The following is a 19,481-nucleotide window of genomic DNA, read 5'->3' as shown; positions in this document are numbered from 1 at the left end:
TGGGCAAGCAAGTGTGCAAGGAACAAGTTAAACAGCCCGCATGCAGACGGCTTCAGAATGTTGCGACGCATTTTTGTAAAGGACTGTGCTACACTTGCTAATGCGACCCGAATTGTGATTACCATCAGTGACTGCAGATATATAAGCGTGAGTGGCTGAGCCAGGACGGGCTGCAGCTGCACCAATGAAGGTTATATCAGCCGAACAATATGCGTTGAACCAAGGTGGAATGATTCTCTTGAAAAATTACGGGAGCCAAAGTCGGAATCGAGCTAACTGCATCAGTTCGAATAACCTATAAGCCATGTTAAGAAGCATGTGAAAAAGCTGAAACCTTTTTCTCTAAAATGTGCTTTATCGACACGGAGCAGATAAAAAGCTGTGATATTTGCTAGCTGGTTATCAACTTGAATGCCCAAAGCACACCTTTTATATTCTTTTGCAGAGTCTTATCTCCTAAGCTGTTTTCACTGGGATTATTTCGTTGCAAATGCTGCGTGAGATTAAGTCCCTGCCCTTGAGTCAGAATCGAAATCTATTCAAAGTTGGTCATGCTTCTCTGAGTCAGCGTCGGAACTTATCCAATGCACTGTTAGCTAGAGTCGGAAATTCCGCTGAAGCAGTGCCAAGAGCTGGTCTTTTGAGCATGGGATACTGACTCGACCTTGCAATAACTATTTCATCACGCGGTGTCATAGTTCTATTAAAATTCCCAACTCTAAAGGTCAAGTTGAATCGGTCACAGAAGTGATTCGCTTGGTGCCAATTGTCCAAAAGGCTGCTGCTCTCCAGCTCCTTCGTCCCGGGCCATCATAGCGGTAATAAGCTCCTGACCGCCGACACATTTTGCGGGCCAGAAGATCGCGGATACGGTCGACCCTCCCATGTGAGCACACGCGTGTCGTCGGTCAGCCGCGCCCCGCCGGCGCTGAGTCAGCTGATGACAAACTGTCTGCGTCAGCTGAACATGAACCACCGCGACGAACGCTGTGACCGATGGTCATACATGCACTGTTCCGGACCTGCTGAGTGTGAGGCCGCTTAGTCCTTGCCGACTGCGGCTTATCAAGCCATGCAATCAGCAGAAAATGAGCGGGTGTAAAACATATTAGAAGGGAGTGAGTATGACTGTGCAAGCTGCAAGTCTCCAGGTTTCAGTGGGAGCGAAAAGTGAGTGTCACTAGAAGTACTGCCATTTTTTAGCCCGCGGGCCCAAAAGCGGGGACTTCTGGCTACATTGCGGGAATTGGCGTTAATTCTGCATATTAAATTCTTCTTTCTGCGTTTTCTTAACAGCAAACTTACTTAACACTGCTCCGAACTATCTAGCAATTGTTGGTAACAAAGGGTGATGGAAAAAGCCGTTTGTTTGAAAAAATGATGAGATATACAGGTTAATTTCATTACTGAATTTTCCAGCTATGTATTGCATGCCATTTTATGAACAGAAAATCCATAACAGGCTGCAACTTCAAGAACCGACTAGCATAGCTTAATAAGCGTCTATCCTACAGTGAACACACCGGCTTGACTTTTCATTTTTAGCGGATTAAAGTTCAACACAAAAGCAAGGACCAATCAGAAATAACCCCACGTTAGTTAGCCTATGCCATACATGCAGTTTCCTATTTATTTGATGGGATCCAGCTTCAGGAACAGGCTCCAGCTCCAGCAAGAAACAACAGCAAAACAAGTTAACCCATATTTCCCTGCTCAGCCCACCTAAAGCATATTTGGCAGGACTACACTACTGCATTTTTTCATGTCATTTGCCAAACAAATCTCAGGTCACACGGAACACATGTCACATGCAAACACACAACGGTCTGAGCCGCATTCATGAGTGCAACCACAAATGGCATGTGCAAACAGCAAACACCACCCGAATGCCTGGGTTGGATTGAAAACGTGGCCCTGCATTGCAGTTCCAAAACATGCGAATCGATAATCGAAAACTAGTCTAGTTACCCGCAGCTCAGGCCTCAACGCCCGCTCTGTAACTTTATATAGCAATGTTTTCTTCTACATGCATGCAGCCATGCGGTATTTATCCATGAGGAAAACCACAGGAAAGCACTGATTTCCAAACTATTCCTGCAATTCCAGCAAAGTTTTAAAATAACCGCATCTAAGGACGAGTCGGCTGTTCAAGCGGCTCGGGTGTACAAGATGCCCTTCACGTGGTGTACGGAGGAACTCGTATTTGCTATTCACGTGTGATGAGGTCACCAGCTGTCCGGGTGAAACTTGATGACATTTATGGCGCGTTCATTTGTCACCAAATACTACGCTTGCTTTCTGTTAGGTGCCACGTGGCATGACGATGCCGAGGTTGGTCAGGATTCCGTGTACGCCCGACTGAATGCATTCGGATTATAAATCCAGCATGAAAAGAACAAATTTGTAGTCCACGTGCAGTTTACGCACCTCTAAGCCTGGTTATTGGACGCAGGCAAGCGTAATCAGCCATCATTCAGGTACCCGCTGCTGTCTGTGGAACTGGCAATGCTGTTATTGCCGTGCCTATTGGCGATGGGTAATGCTGTCCCTTGGTATTCCTTCCATGACAGATATTTATGTGTGAGCCTGTCCATTTTTAGTATTTCATTGCTTCCTTGTGAAATTAACCACTTGACCACATTTATAGATTTAGTTGCAAATTAAAAATCGTTCCTCGTGGTTTGGCGGAGATCGATTTTGTCAATATGCACTTTTCGTGACATTAAAATACGCTGCGGAAAATTTTAACTCCTTACCTAGTTCCACCAACATGCTTCAAAACAACAAAAGCCCTGATAAAATAGGCAGAATTAATCATGTCTCGTGCTCTATATTCACACGCCGCACAAGCCAGTGGCTGCGGCTGCTCAGCGAGTAACTGCTCGCTGTCCCAACGGCTCTTGCCGGCCTGATCCGACCTAACGACGGCCTTTCGCGTACCGTTGTTACACTACAAAGAGACGCCGACGCCCAGCAGAGTGGTGGGGTGTGAACTTGCATCCTGCTGTATACTTTGTTTTGGAAGGCACGGCTTACCGTTATGGCGTCTTCAAGATATTGGAACTTGAGTCCTGGTTTGGTCGCGCTAAAATTTTTGAAAAGTGGTTCTTTAAGTCGGAGGTCTCGGAGAACCCTGTTCTGGTCGCGCAACCTTGCTCTGGTCGCGTCACAATTTTTGAAAAACGATTTTAGACTTCGGAGGCCGCAGAGAATCTCATAAAACCCGCTCTCCGCGGTATGAGGAAAAGGTACTCCACTCGCAATCCAGCGGTCATGGACACGAGTCCCAGAGCGGACACATTGTTTAGCCTGAGCGGTAAGGAAAGGTCAGCTAAACTCTCAGTCTGGTCCGTGTCCCCGTACCATAGCATTATATGTCACTGAAACCCCTCTACGCTCCTGGCTAGCAAAAGCCCGGGGGCCAAATTATCCGCTAAGCAGGAAAGGCCTTTGTTGGATGGTGGGTTCAGCGCGAGGCTGGTTCAGCGCACATGCAACACGGGGTATGCTGCCGATCTAAATCCACATTATTCGATCAGTCAAAATAAACGATAAAATAGTAAAGCTTGCTAGAAACGCTGTCAGACATCGATCGATCTGTCTTAGAATGCACTACTGATAATCGATAAGCAGGCGGTTACTGGTCAGCTTTCCCCATTTGATACGCTTATTCATGATGGTGGACACGATGGATTGCTGTAATCTGAAGGTATTGACATTGAGATCACCGTAACGACATTTCAGAACTGCCTCAGCCGTGCATATCTTCTCCCGTGCACCGCCTAGACCAGAGGTGGAATTCTGGTAAAAACAAAAAATTGGTGCGGATGCCGATTATATTTTTGCACTCATTCATTTGAGACATAGTCATAAACACACTGCCAAAGCTTCGAAAAATCTGGAAGGCAGCTGCATCCAACATTAATAAATCAGGTCCATTCAAAAAAGTTTCTTAACTTATTTTCCCTGGGACGAATGGAAATTTCTCATTCTACAAACGGCGTACCACGCGCATGTTTTTTTTCGTAAACCTAGCTTCTTTACAGGCAGGACGCTGGCCTACCAAAATCTTGTTTTAGGCGAAAAGTTCAGAAAGTTGGGGCATATTTTCAAACTAAGTTGAGGGGCTATGCGGGAAAAATCCCTAAGCCTACCGGCAAAATTTGCTAAAGGCGAATTCTCCTCGAAGTTAGCCCACTTTTCTGAAATCTGGGAGGCTGGTGTCCCCCCCCCCCCCTTGACTGAATAAGAGGTTTCACTGCTGTCGTTTGACACTTTTAGTAAGGCATCCATTTGCCGGGAGTCACTTATCTCGTTACCCTGCCAAAAGCTGAAAAATTTGGCTCCGTTTACTTCACCCCGTGTGAGCCGAAGTGTTTTTTTATGGACTCAGTTGGTGCTGGGATCATCTCTCAGTAATTTTGGGCTCCTTGGGACATTTTTCTCGTGCACCCCTATTGATTATGTATAACAAATCAGATATTGCTGATGTGCCGGGCGTACCAAGAGCATACCAAGTAATGAACACCATGTGAATGGGGTAGTCGGCGTGCCCAAAAGACCAAATCACCATCACGAATATACCACATAAGACGTCTGAAGGCGAATGAGTGCATGACAGTGGTACTTTGCTCTGGATGTGCGAGTCTCTACAACAATGAGGCCAGGTACGAGGCACGACAGGGGCAACATTGCAGTTATCCGGGATATGTTGGGGGCTAAAAAGCAGTTTCAGGGACTAACGGTTTTACGTCCGTTCCAACGAGAATAAGGCAGGGCTAGTATTTTGACGATTTAATCCTTTTGCGGCATAGCTCAGACTGAAGCCTGTACCAACATGCCTGAGGGATCCCATCCTACTCCAAGCTGATATCCACCAGTTAGAGTACTTCCACCCCACAGTTTTCCGTCAGCCCCTGCCGCCGCCGCCCGGCACACACCGGCGGCCGCCAGCTGAGCGCGGCTCCAGTGACGTCACGCGCGAGTCGGCCGGCCGCGCGCGCTGCCACTGACCGGGCGCCAGCGCGCGCGGCCGGCGCCAGTCGGCGTCTCGCCGGCGCGCCGATCGATCGCGGCGGCAGTAGGCGGAGCTTGTGCCGGTCACGTGATACCAGGGGCGGAGCCAATGCGCGGGGAAATGGCGGCGGCGCAGAGCGGCGCCGGCCGGCCGGCGAGCACCTGGTACCGCGTGCGGGCGCGAGGCGGCACGGGGCCATGGGGGACCGCTCGCAGGGTGAGTCCCGGGCGCGGGTCAGCCGGTGACCCGACTCCGCCCCTTCCGGGTCAGCCGGCGCGGCCGCGCGCCGCGCCGGCCCCCGACGCATGCACCGGCCGTCTGTAATGGAAACCTTTTAGTCGCTATCGTCTTTATCATGTTTCCGATACGCGGCAAGTTTTCCTGAATTGTGGTTTCTAATGACGTGTGTCAGCGGAGGGGCGCGGGCGGGCGGGTTTAGTGGTGCAGCGTGACGCCTGTGGCGGTGCTCCTCAGCCGCGGACCGGCCGTGCAGTCATGGCCGACAGTTGTCACCGCCGGCTTGCGGTCGGCTGCTTGCTGCAAGCTCCGGCCGGTCGGCAGTGGGGGCGCCGCGGCGTGCATGGCAGGGCGGATGGCCGCCGCTGTCCCGTGCAGAGTGGCGGGCTGTGCATGTGAGGCGTGCTGCCGAGGGGGTGCGCCGGCTGTGGCGGCGGCGGCTCCTGGTCCTGCTGGGACCCGCTCGAGTGCTCCTGGTCCGGCCGCGGTCCGCTCGAGTGCTCCTGGTCCGGCCGCAGTCCGCTCGAGTGCTCCTGGTCCGGCTGCGGTTCGCTCGGGTGCTCCTGGTCTGGTTACGGTGCGCTCGGGTTCTCCTGGTCCGGCCGCGGTCCGCTCGGGTGCTCGTGGTCCAGCCATGGTGTGCTCGGGTTCTCCTGGTCCGGCCACGGTCCGCAGGGGTCCTCCTGGTCCTGACCACGGTGCGCTTCGAGCGCTCCTGGTCCGACCACAGTGCCCTCGGGTGCTTCCGGTCCGGCCACGGTCCACAGGGGTGCTCCTGGTCCGGCCATAGTCCGTCAGGAAGCTCCCGGTTCAGCTGCGGTCCACAGGGGTGCTCCTGGTCCGGCCGTGGTCCGTCAGGGAGCTCCCGGTTCAGCTGCGGTCCGCAGGGGTGCTCCTGGTCCGGCCATGGTCCGTCAGGGAGCTCCCGGTTCAGCTGCGGTCCGCAGGGGTGCTCCTGGTCCGGCCGTGGTCCGTCAGGGAGCTCCCGGTTCAGCTGCGGTCCGCACAGGCCCGGTCCCCGGTCTGCCGGCGCTGCTTCGGCTTCAGGTGCAAATCCGGACCCGCGGCCGCCACCAGGGCTCATTAGTGGCTGCTTAGAGTCAGCCAAACCGCGAGATGGGCCGATTTCCACCGCGGGTCGGCCTTCAGGTGGTGTTTGTGGGGTGTACTCGACTGCCGTTCCGTGTAAACCCAGGCTTCCCGCCACCTCAGTTTGTAGGCGTGTGTGTCTCTTCTCCACGTGCACAAACAGCGCCCTGCACAGCGACGCTGTCCTCCACTTGTTACAACATAGGCTGTTACGACATCTGCCGCAGTGGAGACTGGCATGAGCGGAGAGTGTAGCGTGACAGGTGCAACAACATCCGCGTCATTTATTGAATTTAGTTAAAGCTTGACATTTCACCATGAAAGTTTCACGTTTGAGCCGCCTTTTTGCGCATTGTTTTCCTTTGCGGATCGCACTTTTTTGTTTGTATGTGTGGGTTTGCGTTCAGGGCATCTGCTAAGCATAGTTTGTGACGCGTATCCTGAGCCTACCAACCAGGTGTTCCGTTCAGATGTACGGTTAATTTTGCTTCCACTTAGTCAGGCTTGAGGAGAGTTTTGATTGTTGCGTATGTTGCGGCACGGCCGCCTTTGGCCTGAGTTGACCCTTGTTGGTCAGTTACCAGCTGGCCTTTCCACGTCAGTTGAGCAAAAACGCGCCCACTCCGAGACTGGTACCTAGTGCCGTTGGAATACAAGCCCAACATCTTTTCCCTAAACACTTTGACTAAATAATCGCAAGGTATATATCGCGTGTACGCGTATGTGTACAATGGGGGGGGGGGGGCGCTTGCTGACGTAGCCATAAAAGAAGTACTGATCATTCGATCGTTCTCCTATTTCTCCATTGAGAGCCTACCCAGACGAGAAGAAACCCTCCATCGCTGGTTTCAAGGCCATTTTAAAGGTGACGAGCAGTTGTAGCCTTAGTTGCTACGCGACTGGCTTGCACTGCATGGTGCAGCGCCACGCCAACGAAGATTCTGTAACACCACTACCAAGCTATTTAGCTTACTGTGTGACCCATGCCTAAGCTCAGAAAAGGCAACAGGTTTAGCACAACCTCACATCTTACTTATTGTTCTCTCTTGAAATCAGGAGGCTTCTTGCTGATAAATTTGATTAAATGCTCCTTGGTCACAACAAACAAGAGCAAAATGCGCTATATTTTGTTGCCAGTGTAAATCTGTTTTGCAGAAATCACGGCCATGCTGCTGGCCAAAAGAATGGACATGCTGTAGTGAGACACGAATCCTATGAGACGCGAAGGTGAACATCCTCAATCCATGCACTGTTTTGTGTACCTTTGGTACATACGTTTAATGTCCATCGATTAACTAGTGTTGGCATACATTTGTCGAGTGCTTGTCTTGATAATCAATAGCAATGGGCAACTGGAAAACCTTGCCCCCCCCCCCCCCCCCTGCAAAGGATCAACATTACTTGTGATTAGTAAGCTGTTAGTATGACAAAGGGTGTGAAACAGAAGTAGGCATTTGTGAGATACTTTACTAGCTTAGATGCTTGTGAGATTGTCCTAAGTAGCTCCTTTAAGCCCTCGGACTTTGTTGCGACCTTAGGAAATCCGCGTTATTTCGGCACGTTTGGGAGGGACTTGCTTCACCACCCCCAGGCAACTACAGTACCTCTCAGCCGCACGGTACCCTCTGGAGCCCGCAGTGCATCCTTGACGAAGGATATGACAACTATAGCGCACTATATTGGTGGGAACGATAGAGTAAGATGCTTGTGTTGGCAGCATTTTGGCTGGGTCATTGAAGGTGATCATGCGCAATATACGGCTGCAATATTCAGCAAAATATTCAATCTCTGCTTTCATATCGGAATCGGCCCAAAAGCGCTCTGTGAAATACGTGCGAGCAAACGGAAGCGCGCAATGAAGTGGCCGGATATGGGGGCGGGGGGGGGGGGGTAAGCTTTTCCCAGGGGCGGTTGTTCAAGTTCGACACACGCGGTATTGGATATTCCGTATATCCGTCCTGCGCCCCAGCGTGCAATAACCAGCCCATTGTACAACAGCACTTGTGTCGAACGCAGGCAAACTTTTACATTACACCGACGCGATCTGAAAAGTTGTGCGAAGTCTTCCCGATATGAAACTATGCCACCAGCTACGGTGAATGCGACAGCAGCGGGACATCTCAGTGTCGGCGCTTGTTTTAAATTGTCGGGAGTAGTGGTGAACTGTTGAGTCCACAGCCTGTGTCAGGTTAAAGTTTCACGCTGCGGATATTTTGTGGGAGTCATGGTCTACAGCGAGGTCTGTAACAATGGTGGGACATGCTTATGTCTGGTGAGAGTTACTGGCAGGAGCTCATCTTATTCAGACCACTGAGAGTTTGAGACCCTTCCAGGCGCTTTAGAGTGATGAATGCCACTGACGTTGGTAACCCCCATTTGCTTATGTGCCACCTCCATGTATGGTTATGAGCACTTCTTGTAAGGAAGTACTTCACACGGCATGTGCTACTGCAGTGATGTATATTGCCGAATGTTAGTTGAAGGTGTAGCGCACGAAGGGCTGTAGTTCAAATCACGCCCAATTACTCTCGTTTGAAAAAGGCATGTTCAGTTTTCTTTGATAATTTGACATGCATATCGGAGCACAGCCGGTGGTTAAAAAATGAGCGACAGATGCGTTGACAGCTGCTATGTGCAACTGCAAATTTCTTGCTGTCAGGACATAAGGACATGACAACGGTAATTGCACTTCACGAAATCCATTGTATGAGTCTGTTTCAAGTTGAATGCTCCCGTTTTTTACTGAGGGCTTATCGCACAGTAACCTCCCGGGCTTCAGGTACAGAAAGGGACAAGTCACTGAACCCAACTTCCAACAGGCCGAGTGCAGTATAGTTGAACTTTTACAAGCATGCGTAAAACCAACGATCGCTGCTGGAAGAAGTGCTTAAAAATGGCGCCACCAATGTCACAAACCATCCAGATATGAACAGTAAGACAAAAACATATGCCCCACGCATTTCAATAATTATATTTCAAGTGGATTGAAAAGGCCAAATAATGCAAGGAAGTATGAGCCTCAGGCTTCCAACAACCCGTTGATGTCAGGATGTGAAATAAGTAGGCATTGTAAGTTGGCATGCTCCAAACTTTTTTCAAGCGTAACAAGCTATTGGTAGCCTGGTATTAGGAGCTCCCTTTTTTATTCGTCCTGTTTCAGCCATCTACAATAGCATCAGCGCTTTGTGAATAAAAGCCCTTCTACTTCTAGCAATGTCAACCATCCATCATTCCACCTACCCTCCCAGACTACAACTGCATAGCGCCTTTACTGTAGTTCCAGATATGCTTGGCCTTGGAGCATCGAAAGGAACACTGCACGCGTGCGCAAATGCCCACCGATAAATGTCCCTGAATTGAACAAAACCTCCCGCAAAACACCACCATGTACTAAAATCCCCAGCTCCGGAACCGTGCATCCTCATCACAAGTGGTCCTACATGCCGTCTCAGTGGGCTCTCTGCGGGCTGGTCGTGATGTCCAGGGGTGCCGGCCCTCTCACCATGCACACCGTGATGGTGATGCGCGATTTTTGAGAATGTTCTGTCGTTCGTTGCGCGTGACAAAATCGAATATAGGGCCCGCACCCTGCCCTCCACGCGGTCTATGTTGGCTGCTGCGCCGGTAGACCATCCATCGCCGGTAGACGCTGTGGACCATCTGCCGCGTGGCGGTGATTCAGGTGCGGTCGGAATACTGTCCAGGGAGTGACGGTGATTCAGGTGCGGTCGGAATACTGTCCAGGGAGTGACAGTGATTCAGGTGCGGTCGGAACACTGTCCAGGGAGTGACGGCGATTCAGGTGCGGTCAGAACAGTGACCAGGGAGTGACGGTGATTCAGGTGCGGTCGGAATACTGTCCAGGGACTGGCGGTGATGCAGATGCGGTCTGAACACCGTCTGAGGAGTGACGGTGATTCAGGTGCGGTCGGAACACTGTCCAGGGAGTGACGGTGATTCAGGTGCGGTCGGAATACTGTCCAGGGAGTGACGGTGATTCAGGTGCGGTCGGAATACTGTCCAGGGAGTGGCGGTGATTCAGGTGCGGTCGAAACACTGCCCAGGGAGTGACAGTGACTCAGGTGCGGTCGGAACACTGTCCGGGGTGCTTTTCAGCCCCTTAAAATCGCGACGGGTCTGCTGACCTGACCGATCTATCTCGAAAGCCGCTAAAAGACAAGAGCTTTGCCGGAACAGGGTCGCTGTCGCTCTAAGAGACGGTGCCAAGACACTGCGGGCGGACTGGGCTTTTCTGCCAGTTTGCGAAGTCCGAACGCGCCGATTCTGATCTGCCTCATCGGTCCTCGGACTTTTATACCTCTGGTCGACAGTAAGAGGTGATGTGACATTACGGTGTGCGCAGTCTAATGTACCTAAGCTATTCAGTGAATTTGCGGAGAGCATAATGCATATAGATAAGACAGCACTGATAGCCTTATTCTTCTTCCTCATAGAATAACCAGGAGAATCAAAAGACAGATGCATTGATATTTCGACTTCATACCTTTATCAAAAGAATATCAGAAGTGATATCCCCGCCGATGTTCTTTTCGATAAAGGCATGTAGCCGAAATATCAATGCATGTATCTCTCCATTCTCCTGGTTATTCTGCTAGGAATGGGGTTATTAGTACTGTCTTGTGTACAGCCTATATACAATGACAAAAAGCATGAGACATAAATTGCTATAATATGTATATAGCCAGAGGCAAAAAGGGGAAATGGGAATAATCGGCACGCTGTCTCAGGCTGCAAATGATGGGATGAAAATGTTTGGTGTTGTTTGTGTTTTTTGTTTGTGAAGTTGCAAATGTTTGCACGGTTTTGAAGTTGTCATGTATCAGTGTTCTATTACTTATACATCTGTTCCTCAGTGCGTTTGCCATTTTCGTCAAAGTGACGTGAATGGTAGGTCAGTAGTTCGATGGCTAAATGACCAATGCAGGATGGCTTCCTGCCCCTGTGTGCAATGCGCCATTCTCAGACCAATCCTAGCTCCTGGTAAGCGCGGGGCTCCATTGCCGAGTCCACTTTGTCGGCATTAAAGTTTCATAAACATTTAACATCCCGTGTGGTTGCCCTCGTTTGCTTAAAACGAAACATACCAATGTGCGGGAACATAACCCTAACATGGGGCACCCCCAGAGGTCACTGCCTGATCCGGCGCCGAACACGTGTCTGGGACAAGCTTCCCGAAAGCGGCCGGATACAACCAGAAATACATCATGATTACACGCTCTGTTCCGAACCTGAACCAGACAAGCTGTCGATGAAACACCATGCTGTGGGTGGGGCTACCGTTCACGGGTGTCTGCCGAGCTCTCGGCCGCCTGTGACTCTCCCAGATAGCAGGCGTGCCCCCTCCCCCGCCCACCTGAGTCGGGCGCCGGCGGAGACACTTGTTGACCCCGGGCGCGCTTCGCCGGCTCAAGTTCACCATTGATTTTTAGCAGCCGTTTGCACCTGCACCGCAGCTGGGCGCGACAGGCGCTGCCGAGCCCAACACCGCCAGCTGAAATATGGCCGGCACGCCTGCGTGCTGATGAGCCCGGGCAATTAACGGAGCCGCGGCCCCGCTGAGGACAGACGGTGCGCCACCGTGTCATTAGGATCAGCGCCGTCAAAAACAGCCGTTTCGCGGGTATACACACGTAAGCACACACGAGGCGCGTGTCTTGTCCGGCAGCCACCTTCGTCGGCTTTGGTGGGGTGTGCGGGGCGTGGAAGTGATTAAATTGTTTTGAAGAGGCTCGGATGATGCCCCCACTTATTGTGGACAGCCCAGGAAATCGCACCTGGTATGTGCCGAGTTAACGGGAGGACGCAACTGTCCGCGGGCTTCGTCGTTCACGGTTTCGATTTGGCTTAATAGTTACATGACTTTGTTTGCGTTTAGCTTGCGGTGAGCCGTTAGTCGGCGAGATATTACGAAGTGCCTAGCTGTTTTTGGGGTCGTAAACGGCCGGTGGTTTAATTGTTATCCCACGCCGTTTTCACTCGAAATTAATTACTCACTTCCCTTGGCGTGCGCGCCTTATCATACTGATGCATCTCCCTGGCCGGCAGCCATGAAAGAGGCTAGTTTCCTGTGACGGGCGTCATGCCTCTGTGTTTGATGTCGTGAATAGGCGCGGAGGGCTGGTCGGCCGGCGCCGGCTGACATACCGTTTCCGGCGGTCGCTTCTACCGGGCGAAGCGCGCGGCCGGCGGCGGCCCCGGGCGGCTACGCTCGGACGCCGAGCTGCCGCCGGGGCCGCGTCACGGCCCGCCGGGCCCCTGTCAGCGGCTGCAGGCAGCCCGACTGCTGGAGCTGCACGGCTCGGTGGGAGCGGAGCAGCCGAGCTGCTCCCGGTCCCGCCCGCGGCGGCGGCTGGGCGCGGCGGCCGGGCGATGCTCCCTGCGGATCGTGCCGCTGTCGGGCCACGGCTCGGTGGGAGCGGGGGAGCCGAGCTGCTCCCGCTCCCGCCCACGGCGGCGGCTGGGCGCGGCGGCCGGGCGAGGCTCCCTGCGGATCGTGCCGCTGTCGGGCCACGGCTCGGTGGGAGCGGGGGAGCCGAGCTGCTCCCGCTCCCGCCCACGGCGGCGGCTGGAGAAGGCGCCGGGCGCTCCCATCTGTCCTGGCAGTGGAGCGGGGGCATCCCTCCCCCCACAAGCATGCAAATAGCCCGACTGAACTGAGCTCTGCACTGTCATGGATGGCGTGGTCGCTGGCTCCAATATCCATACGGTAAGCCAGTTGTCCAGATAGGGGTTCTGATTTCAGCGTATGTTTCGCAAAAAATACACGAAGGCAGCTGAGACGGGCATGAAAGTGCCCAAATGCCGCGCTGTCTTATCTCAAACCCTCCGAACAGGATCGTAAACAAACACTTGAATAATTTATTGCAAGCCACAACACAGCTTCAGCTGTTCAGGACTGCATTCCAGGAGTTGCACCGCCTGATGTCTGGCACATGACTAGCTGGCAGCGACAGCACCGCCAGCAGAACAGGGCGATCTCGAAGGGCGACCTGTCATTTCGAGTGAGCCGTGGTCGAACACAGGTCTCCATTCCGAAGGCTCTCGCAGGCCCGCCGGTGGCACCGACCAGTCGGCCCGAGCGGACATATCGCGATGTACGCCGCACCCGCCGCAAAACAATCGGCTCTGGTCGAAAAACTGTTTTAAATATACACAAATCGGGCGCTGATAGCGCCATCCCGGCGGCCTGGGAACGGCGCCCGCTGCTGGTGCCCGTCCCAGCAGCGCTCGACGCTGACAGTCTGTTTGGATTCGCCGCGCGTCCGGCCGTGAAGAAGTGGCGGCTATGGTGCGGATCGGCCGGACTCCGGACCTGACGCCGGCCGCGCAAAAACTGACGCCCCGCCGCTAAACGCAGAACAGCTGTAGCAGACGAGATACCCGACATGTGCCAGGTGGAATCAGACAAGATAAGATTCTATCTCCTGTCCGCCCCTGCCCGGGGCCCTCTCACGCGGCCGCCGTCCCCCTCCGACGACGCCGCTTCCTTTCAGCGGATTAGCGTGGCTGCGATATCGAAACAAGGAGCGGAGGGAGCGCTGAGCCACGAGGCAGCTGGCGGCGGTGGCGCGCCGCCCAACTGGGTGGGCAAACATCTCGCAAGTGTGCAAAAACAGCCGGGGGCTGGAGAAATCGAGACGAATCACGTTAGTTATGTTAGGATTGTCACCATTTTTGTAACATCTATTGCACATCTTCAGCGGAGGTATGCGTTTTGTCAACTGTGGCAAGCATGCGGTGGAAATGTGTTACTATGCACACGCAAGAGGACCAGAAAAGGCCAAAAGCTTATCATGCAAAGCGCACATAAGGTCATGGAATGAAGACACATAAGCACAACCTACGAGATCCATTTGATTTCTGAACTGAAGATCTTTCCCGATGTTTAGAATCCCTATGATGCTCTTTCAGCGACACATTCACATTGACATCATGTTAAACGTGCGCCTAGAGATATGCGTTTCCATTTTACGCAGTTTCTTGCGACCTTTGGCCATACGTCGAGCATTTGATGATACGCGGTGGCAGAATTTAATTCCCTTTTCTAGAATTCCCTTTCCACGATTTCCGCGTCGTGGGCTGCTATTTCTCTAGGGTTTCAAGCAGTTTCTGTTGTATAGTTAGCTACGCCGGCTTGCGGGCAGCCAGACGGATCAATAGAAAGACGTTACCACCGCCACCTCAATGACCTCACCCCAACCTCATTATTCGTCCCATCCCCTGTCGACCAACGAAACTCTACACCTGACTCACACGGTTGTACGTGAAGCGTGTCTTGCAAGGTTGTAGGGCTGTTAGACAATCCAGTGCGAGTGGTCACAACAGTCAAACTCCTTACAAAGTTGGCCAACGCAAACGCGAGCTTGCGCCCACGCGGTATCGCTGTCCCGCCCCCAGCCCCGTCCGGAGTCCCTGCGCCGTCCCCAGTCCCATCCGGAGCCTCTGCGCCGTCCCCAGTCCCATCCGGAGCCCCTGCACCGTCCCCAGTCCCATCCGGAGGACTAACTGACCCAGACCCGCTTGCGTCTCCCCAGGCAAGAAGACGTCGCAGTGCGCGGGCTGCGGCGGCGCCATCCACGACCAGTACATCCTGCGCGTGTCACCCGACCTCGAGTGGCACGCCGCCTGCCTGCGCTGCGCAGAGTGCAACCAGTTCCTCGATGAGACGTGCACGTGCTTCGTGCGTGATAGCAAGACGTACTGCAAGAGCGACTACGTCAGGTGAGCGCACCTCGACTGTGCGAGGCGATGTGAGGGAGGGGGGGGGGGGGGAGGACCGGCGCTGTTCTACGGACCCTAGGCTGCGGAGGGCCAGAAAGGAAAACGGCTGGCCGGTGTCGTTAGTGGTAGCCGCTGCTGTGCCAGACCAAGCATTTGATAACGCCAGAGATATCCCACAAGTAGTGCCACCCCAGTATGATCTACGGCTCTCTTCTGCCATCACGCTCACGCCGGTCAAAACTTCCGGTGTTCACTCCTTCAGTTTCATATCTAGCCTCTGAATACTATTTCCGATTCGTTCAATATTAGTGTGCGTGACGCGACTTTTTCTTGGAATTCTGTCATACGAAGCTGATGTGTAACAGCGAGGGCAACGACCATTAATATTCTGCTCCATTGGATGTCTCGACCAATGACCATTTTTCAATACCGGTATGCATCCATGACAACTCAATGAGGGCACCGTGAAATTCATGGCTTAATTTCAGCCATTCGTAACAGCAAAACATCTCTGCCTTAGCACCTATTTCGAGTGATGTGTGACAACCGGTAAATGCTGAGTAAGGCTCAAATCGGAGCGAATGTAAATTTTGAATTTGCGCACAAAGGAACGGACTTACGACGGTTTTCTGTCATGAGAGTATACCGCACTTACTTCACATAAAGCGTACTCAGTTTTTTATAGGAACCAGATGTGTGTAGTTAATATCAAAGCAAAGCAAACCTACACCTGCACTGACATTGGCCTTACACATAACCTACTTTGCTCGGGAATGTAGGGCTATGAAATATTGATGTCTAATCCTCCGTCCAGACAATAAGGCCTTATCACTTGAAGACGGTCCCTGCACTCATTCTTATCTCTCTGGACCTGGCTGCTATAATTTAAGACAGTGCTTTGCCGGTGTTTGAGCTTTCCGTTCCATGCTCCGGGGCGTTTCGTTGAACTGCTGATTTCTGTCGGGCCGGCAGCGATAGAGCGCTATCAGAGGGACCAATCCGTCCAAACAAGCGGCCCGGCTGACCACGGCCGCTACAAAAAGCCAGCTCGCGGCACAATCACCGCCACAATTATGTCCGGCATTAATGTTTGATGGCCCCCGCTGAAGCAGCGTTTCGACTGGGACCGGCAGGTGGAACCCCCCTCCCCTCTCCCCCACCCTCCTGTGCCCTTCGACACCCATGCCGACGGACGCACGCGACCGCATTGTACCACGCCACCTCAGTGCGGGCGCAAAAAGGCGTGTTTGACGGCTGTCCGTCAGTTGTGTCCGGCTGCGAGTCACTTCCGGTCACACGCGAAAGGACCGTGGTGAGCACTGACCAGTGCCGTCACCCCAGTCCAACGATCCGTGTGGTCGCCGCTAGTCCACGGCCATGCCCAGTCTTCTGAACCATGCGGCCACCCCCCAGTCCACGGCTACCCCAGTCCGCCGAACCATACGGTCACCCCCCAGTCCACCGAGCCATGTGGCCACCCCAGTCCACGGCAACCCCCAGTCCACCGAACCATGCGGTCACCTCCAGTCCACTGAACCATGCGGTCACTCTAGTCCACGGCCACCCCCAGTCCACCGATCCGTGCGGTCCCTGGTGCTGGATCTTCCCTGACAACTGAGCAATAGAGTGACGGAAAGCAACGAGCTTCCTCGCGCCGAGTAGCACCGAAAGTCCGGCTTGGCTGGCTGCCGGCCTGCCCTCTGGCTGTCCGGTCGGAGTAGCACCGAGAGTCTGACTTGGTTGGCTGCCGGCCTGCCGTCTGGCTGCTGGGTCGGAGTAGATCCGGCACCAAGTTGGGGGATACCCATTTTCTGTAAAGGTGCCAGTCGGCTCATTTTTGGAGTGTAGATGGGTCGTATATCCTTTTTGCTCCCTGTGTTAAACATTTACCCAACCCGATCTTGCTCTTCCTTGGGCGGCGATATTTGTATTTGATATAAACATTGGTAAGAGTCGGTTTGCGATACATGTCCGTCCATGACGATAGTGTTATTCTGTCCGGTGACAGGGTCGTCGAGAAAGGGAAGTCATCCTTCATTTTCAATTTTGAGGGTGACATTGACTGAAGGCCCGAGATGGAGTCAACGTCATCAAATAAGTCGTTGAAGGCGTCGCGCCCATGCTCCCAGGTGGCAGAGGTGTCGGCCCCGTATCAAGGCGTGACGCCCATGCTCCTAGGTGGCAGAGATGTCGGCCCCGCATCAAGGCGTGACGCCCATACTCCTAGGTGGCAGAGATGTCGGCCCCATATCAAGGCGTGACACCCATGCTCCCAGGTGGCAGGGATGTCGGCCCCATATCAAGGCGTGACGCCCATGCTCCCAGGTGGCAGAGACGTCGGCCCCGTACCTTTTCCATACATCCGGTCCCAATGGAACCGTCCACTGCGCCAGATCTTCCAAAACCGCTATGCACACGTTCACGAAAACCATAGACAGGGAAAGACCAGCTGTGTTACGTTCCGTCTGCACGTAAAACTTGACTTCCCGCAGGAAGCAAGTGTGATGCATTCTTGATGTACAGCTTGATGAGGCACTCGATTGAGACAATGGTCAGAAATGTTCATTCTGGCAGCGTGTGGTCATTTATGGGTTTGTCACAGATCACAAATATTGTCTCTTCGACAGGAACCTTAGTAAACAAGCACGTGACGTCAACAAATGTCAGTAATACGATAAAGCCGTAAGTCCTCGTTGCAGATAGCCAGAGGCGGATTTTTTTCTTCAAATCTCTGACGCGGCATGGTATAATTGTGCAACAATTATTTATACATGATGCATGTTGCGTCCTTCGATTTTACGCTCAGAAGCAATGGACGTGGAGAGGGAAGGTGAGTGGGCAAGCACTTCCAAATATGCTATAAGTTCCAATCATACAGCCATTGTTGCTGTTGGCTAACATACCGCAGATCACGCAGACAGCGCTACTGCCCAACCAGGGCGCCGCGGACCATCACGAACAGCGCTACTGCCCAATCAGGGCGCCGCGGACCATCACAGACAGCGCTACTGCCCAATCAGGGCGCCGCGGACCATCACGGACAGCGCTACTGCCCAACCAGGGCGCCGCGGACCATCACGAACAGCGCTACTGCCCAACCAGGGCGCCGCGGACCATCACGGGCAGCGTGACTGCCCAACCAGGACGCCGCGGACCATCACGGACAGCGCTACTGCCCAATCAGAGCACCGCGGACCATCACGGACAGCGTGACTACCCAACCGGGGCACCGCGGACCATCACAAGCAGCACTACCGCCCGACCAGGGCACCGCGGACCATCACAGGCAGAGTTGGCGTCCAGCTACGGAGGCGCCAATGTTCATCGACAGCATTACGGTGCCGGGTTCCTCGATAGCCCCCACTTCACGCCGCCAAGAGCACCAGGCATTGCCGCCGAGGACCGTAGGACCCGCGGACCAGGCCGGCTTGGAGCCTAAACGTACGATACTTAGGGGCTAATGTCACATTTTGTAAAATCCAAAAGAGAGTGCTACCGCTCGCTCCTCTCTTCACTCGCCACCATCGGTACTGCCAGACGGTGTAATGGTTCATTCGGCGCCTTGCAGTGGTACCGCGGCACAGCTGATGTTCACACCACGCCCCTTCCTCCTCTCCCTTTCACTGTTCGCCCGGGTTCAGGTTTGGGCGGTGGTTCTCAAGAGCTGAATAACGTAAGGCGAGTCCACCCAGTCCGGCCAGACACTCACACGTAGGTTTCGTGATGCTGGGGACATGTCAGCGAGAGCGACAAGTCTGGCGCCGCGTACAATCACACGTGTCACACGCCCACGCCTGGGGATCGGACCTCCATGCAGATGTGTAAGCTTTTAGCCAGTGGGTACTATCATCTGTGTGGGAGGGATTTTTAGATGGCGTATTTGGTTTGTTGCGGCGGGAGTGATATCTGCATGCTGCATACTCTCATGGTAAAGATGCAGCATTGTTGCAGGCGGGTCTTGCTCAGGGAAGGTGCCAAATCTGACTTGCATGAAAAAGATCAATACCACGAAAAGTCATGGGACCCAACGGTACACTTGTTCTCTGACAATCAAACGACTCTTTGATGTAAGCTCAACAACGGCGTTTTATGCATCTTGCGCCATCATGTTCACGGGCAATGTTTTACCCTTAAGAGTGCCAGAAAAGAGCGAAACAGCATAGGCTGGACGCAGGCATGCTATTTGTTTTCGTCAAAACGTGCTAGAAAAGTTTCGTCAAAAGGTGCGTCATGATTTCCAACCGGAACACGCGGTGTCGTTGCGTCATGCTGCGCTCAGCATCAGTCAACCAATGACCGACCAACGGCGGCGGCTCCTGCCAGGGCGTTGCGCGTTGGCAATGACATTTCGGTCAGGTGACACGCCTTTTGTCCCTGCAGTCTGACACTGTGCATT

The 19,481-nt window shown here is 53.3% G+C and overlaps 1 protein-coding gene across 1 annotated transcript in view; it reads left to right on the top strand.

The window, feature by feature from the left end:
• The first annotated feature begins 5,164 nt into the window (after window positions 1-5,164).
• The window catches only part of LOC119100910 (insulin gene enhancer protein ISL-2B), an 80,192-nt gene continuing 65,875 nt past the window's right edge, over window positions 5,165-19,481 (top strand). The window contains exons 1-2 of the mRNA XM_037224107.1: window positions 5,165-5,233; window positions 14,899-15,085. Coding sequence (XP_037080002.1) covers window positions 5,215-5,233; window positions 14,899-15,085 — 206 coding nt within the window. The 5' untranslated portion in view covers window positions 5,165-5,214. The remainder of the gene's footprint in view (window positions 5,234-14,898; window positions 15,086-19,481) is intronic.

This window comes from Pollicipes pollicipes, unplaced genomic scaffold (genome assembly GCF_011947565.3).
Source record: "Pollicipes pollicipes isolate AB1234 unplaced genomic scaffold, Ppol_2.1 Scaffold_4881;HRSCAF=5763_pilon_pilon_pilon, whole genome shotgun sequence".
In the NCBI taxonomy this organism is placed as follows: domain Eukaryota; kingdom Metazoa; phylum Arthropoda; class Thecostraca; order Pollicipedomorpha; family Pollicipedidae; genus Pollicipes; species Pollicipes pollicipes.
This window is presented reverse-complemented; position numbering and strand designations above follow the sequence as displayed.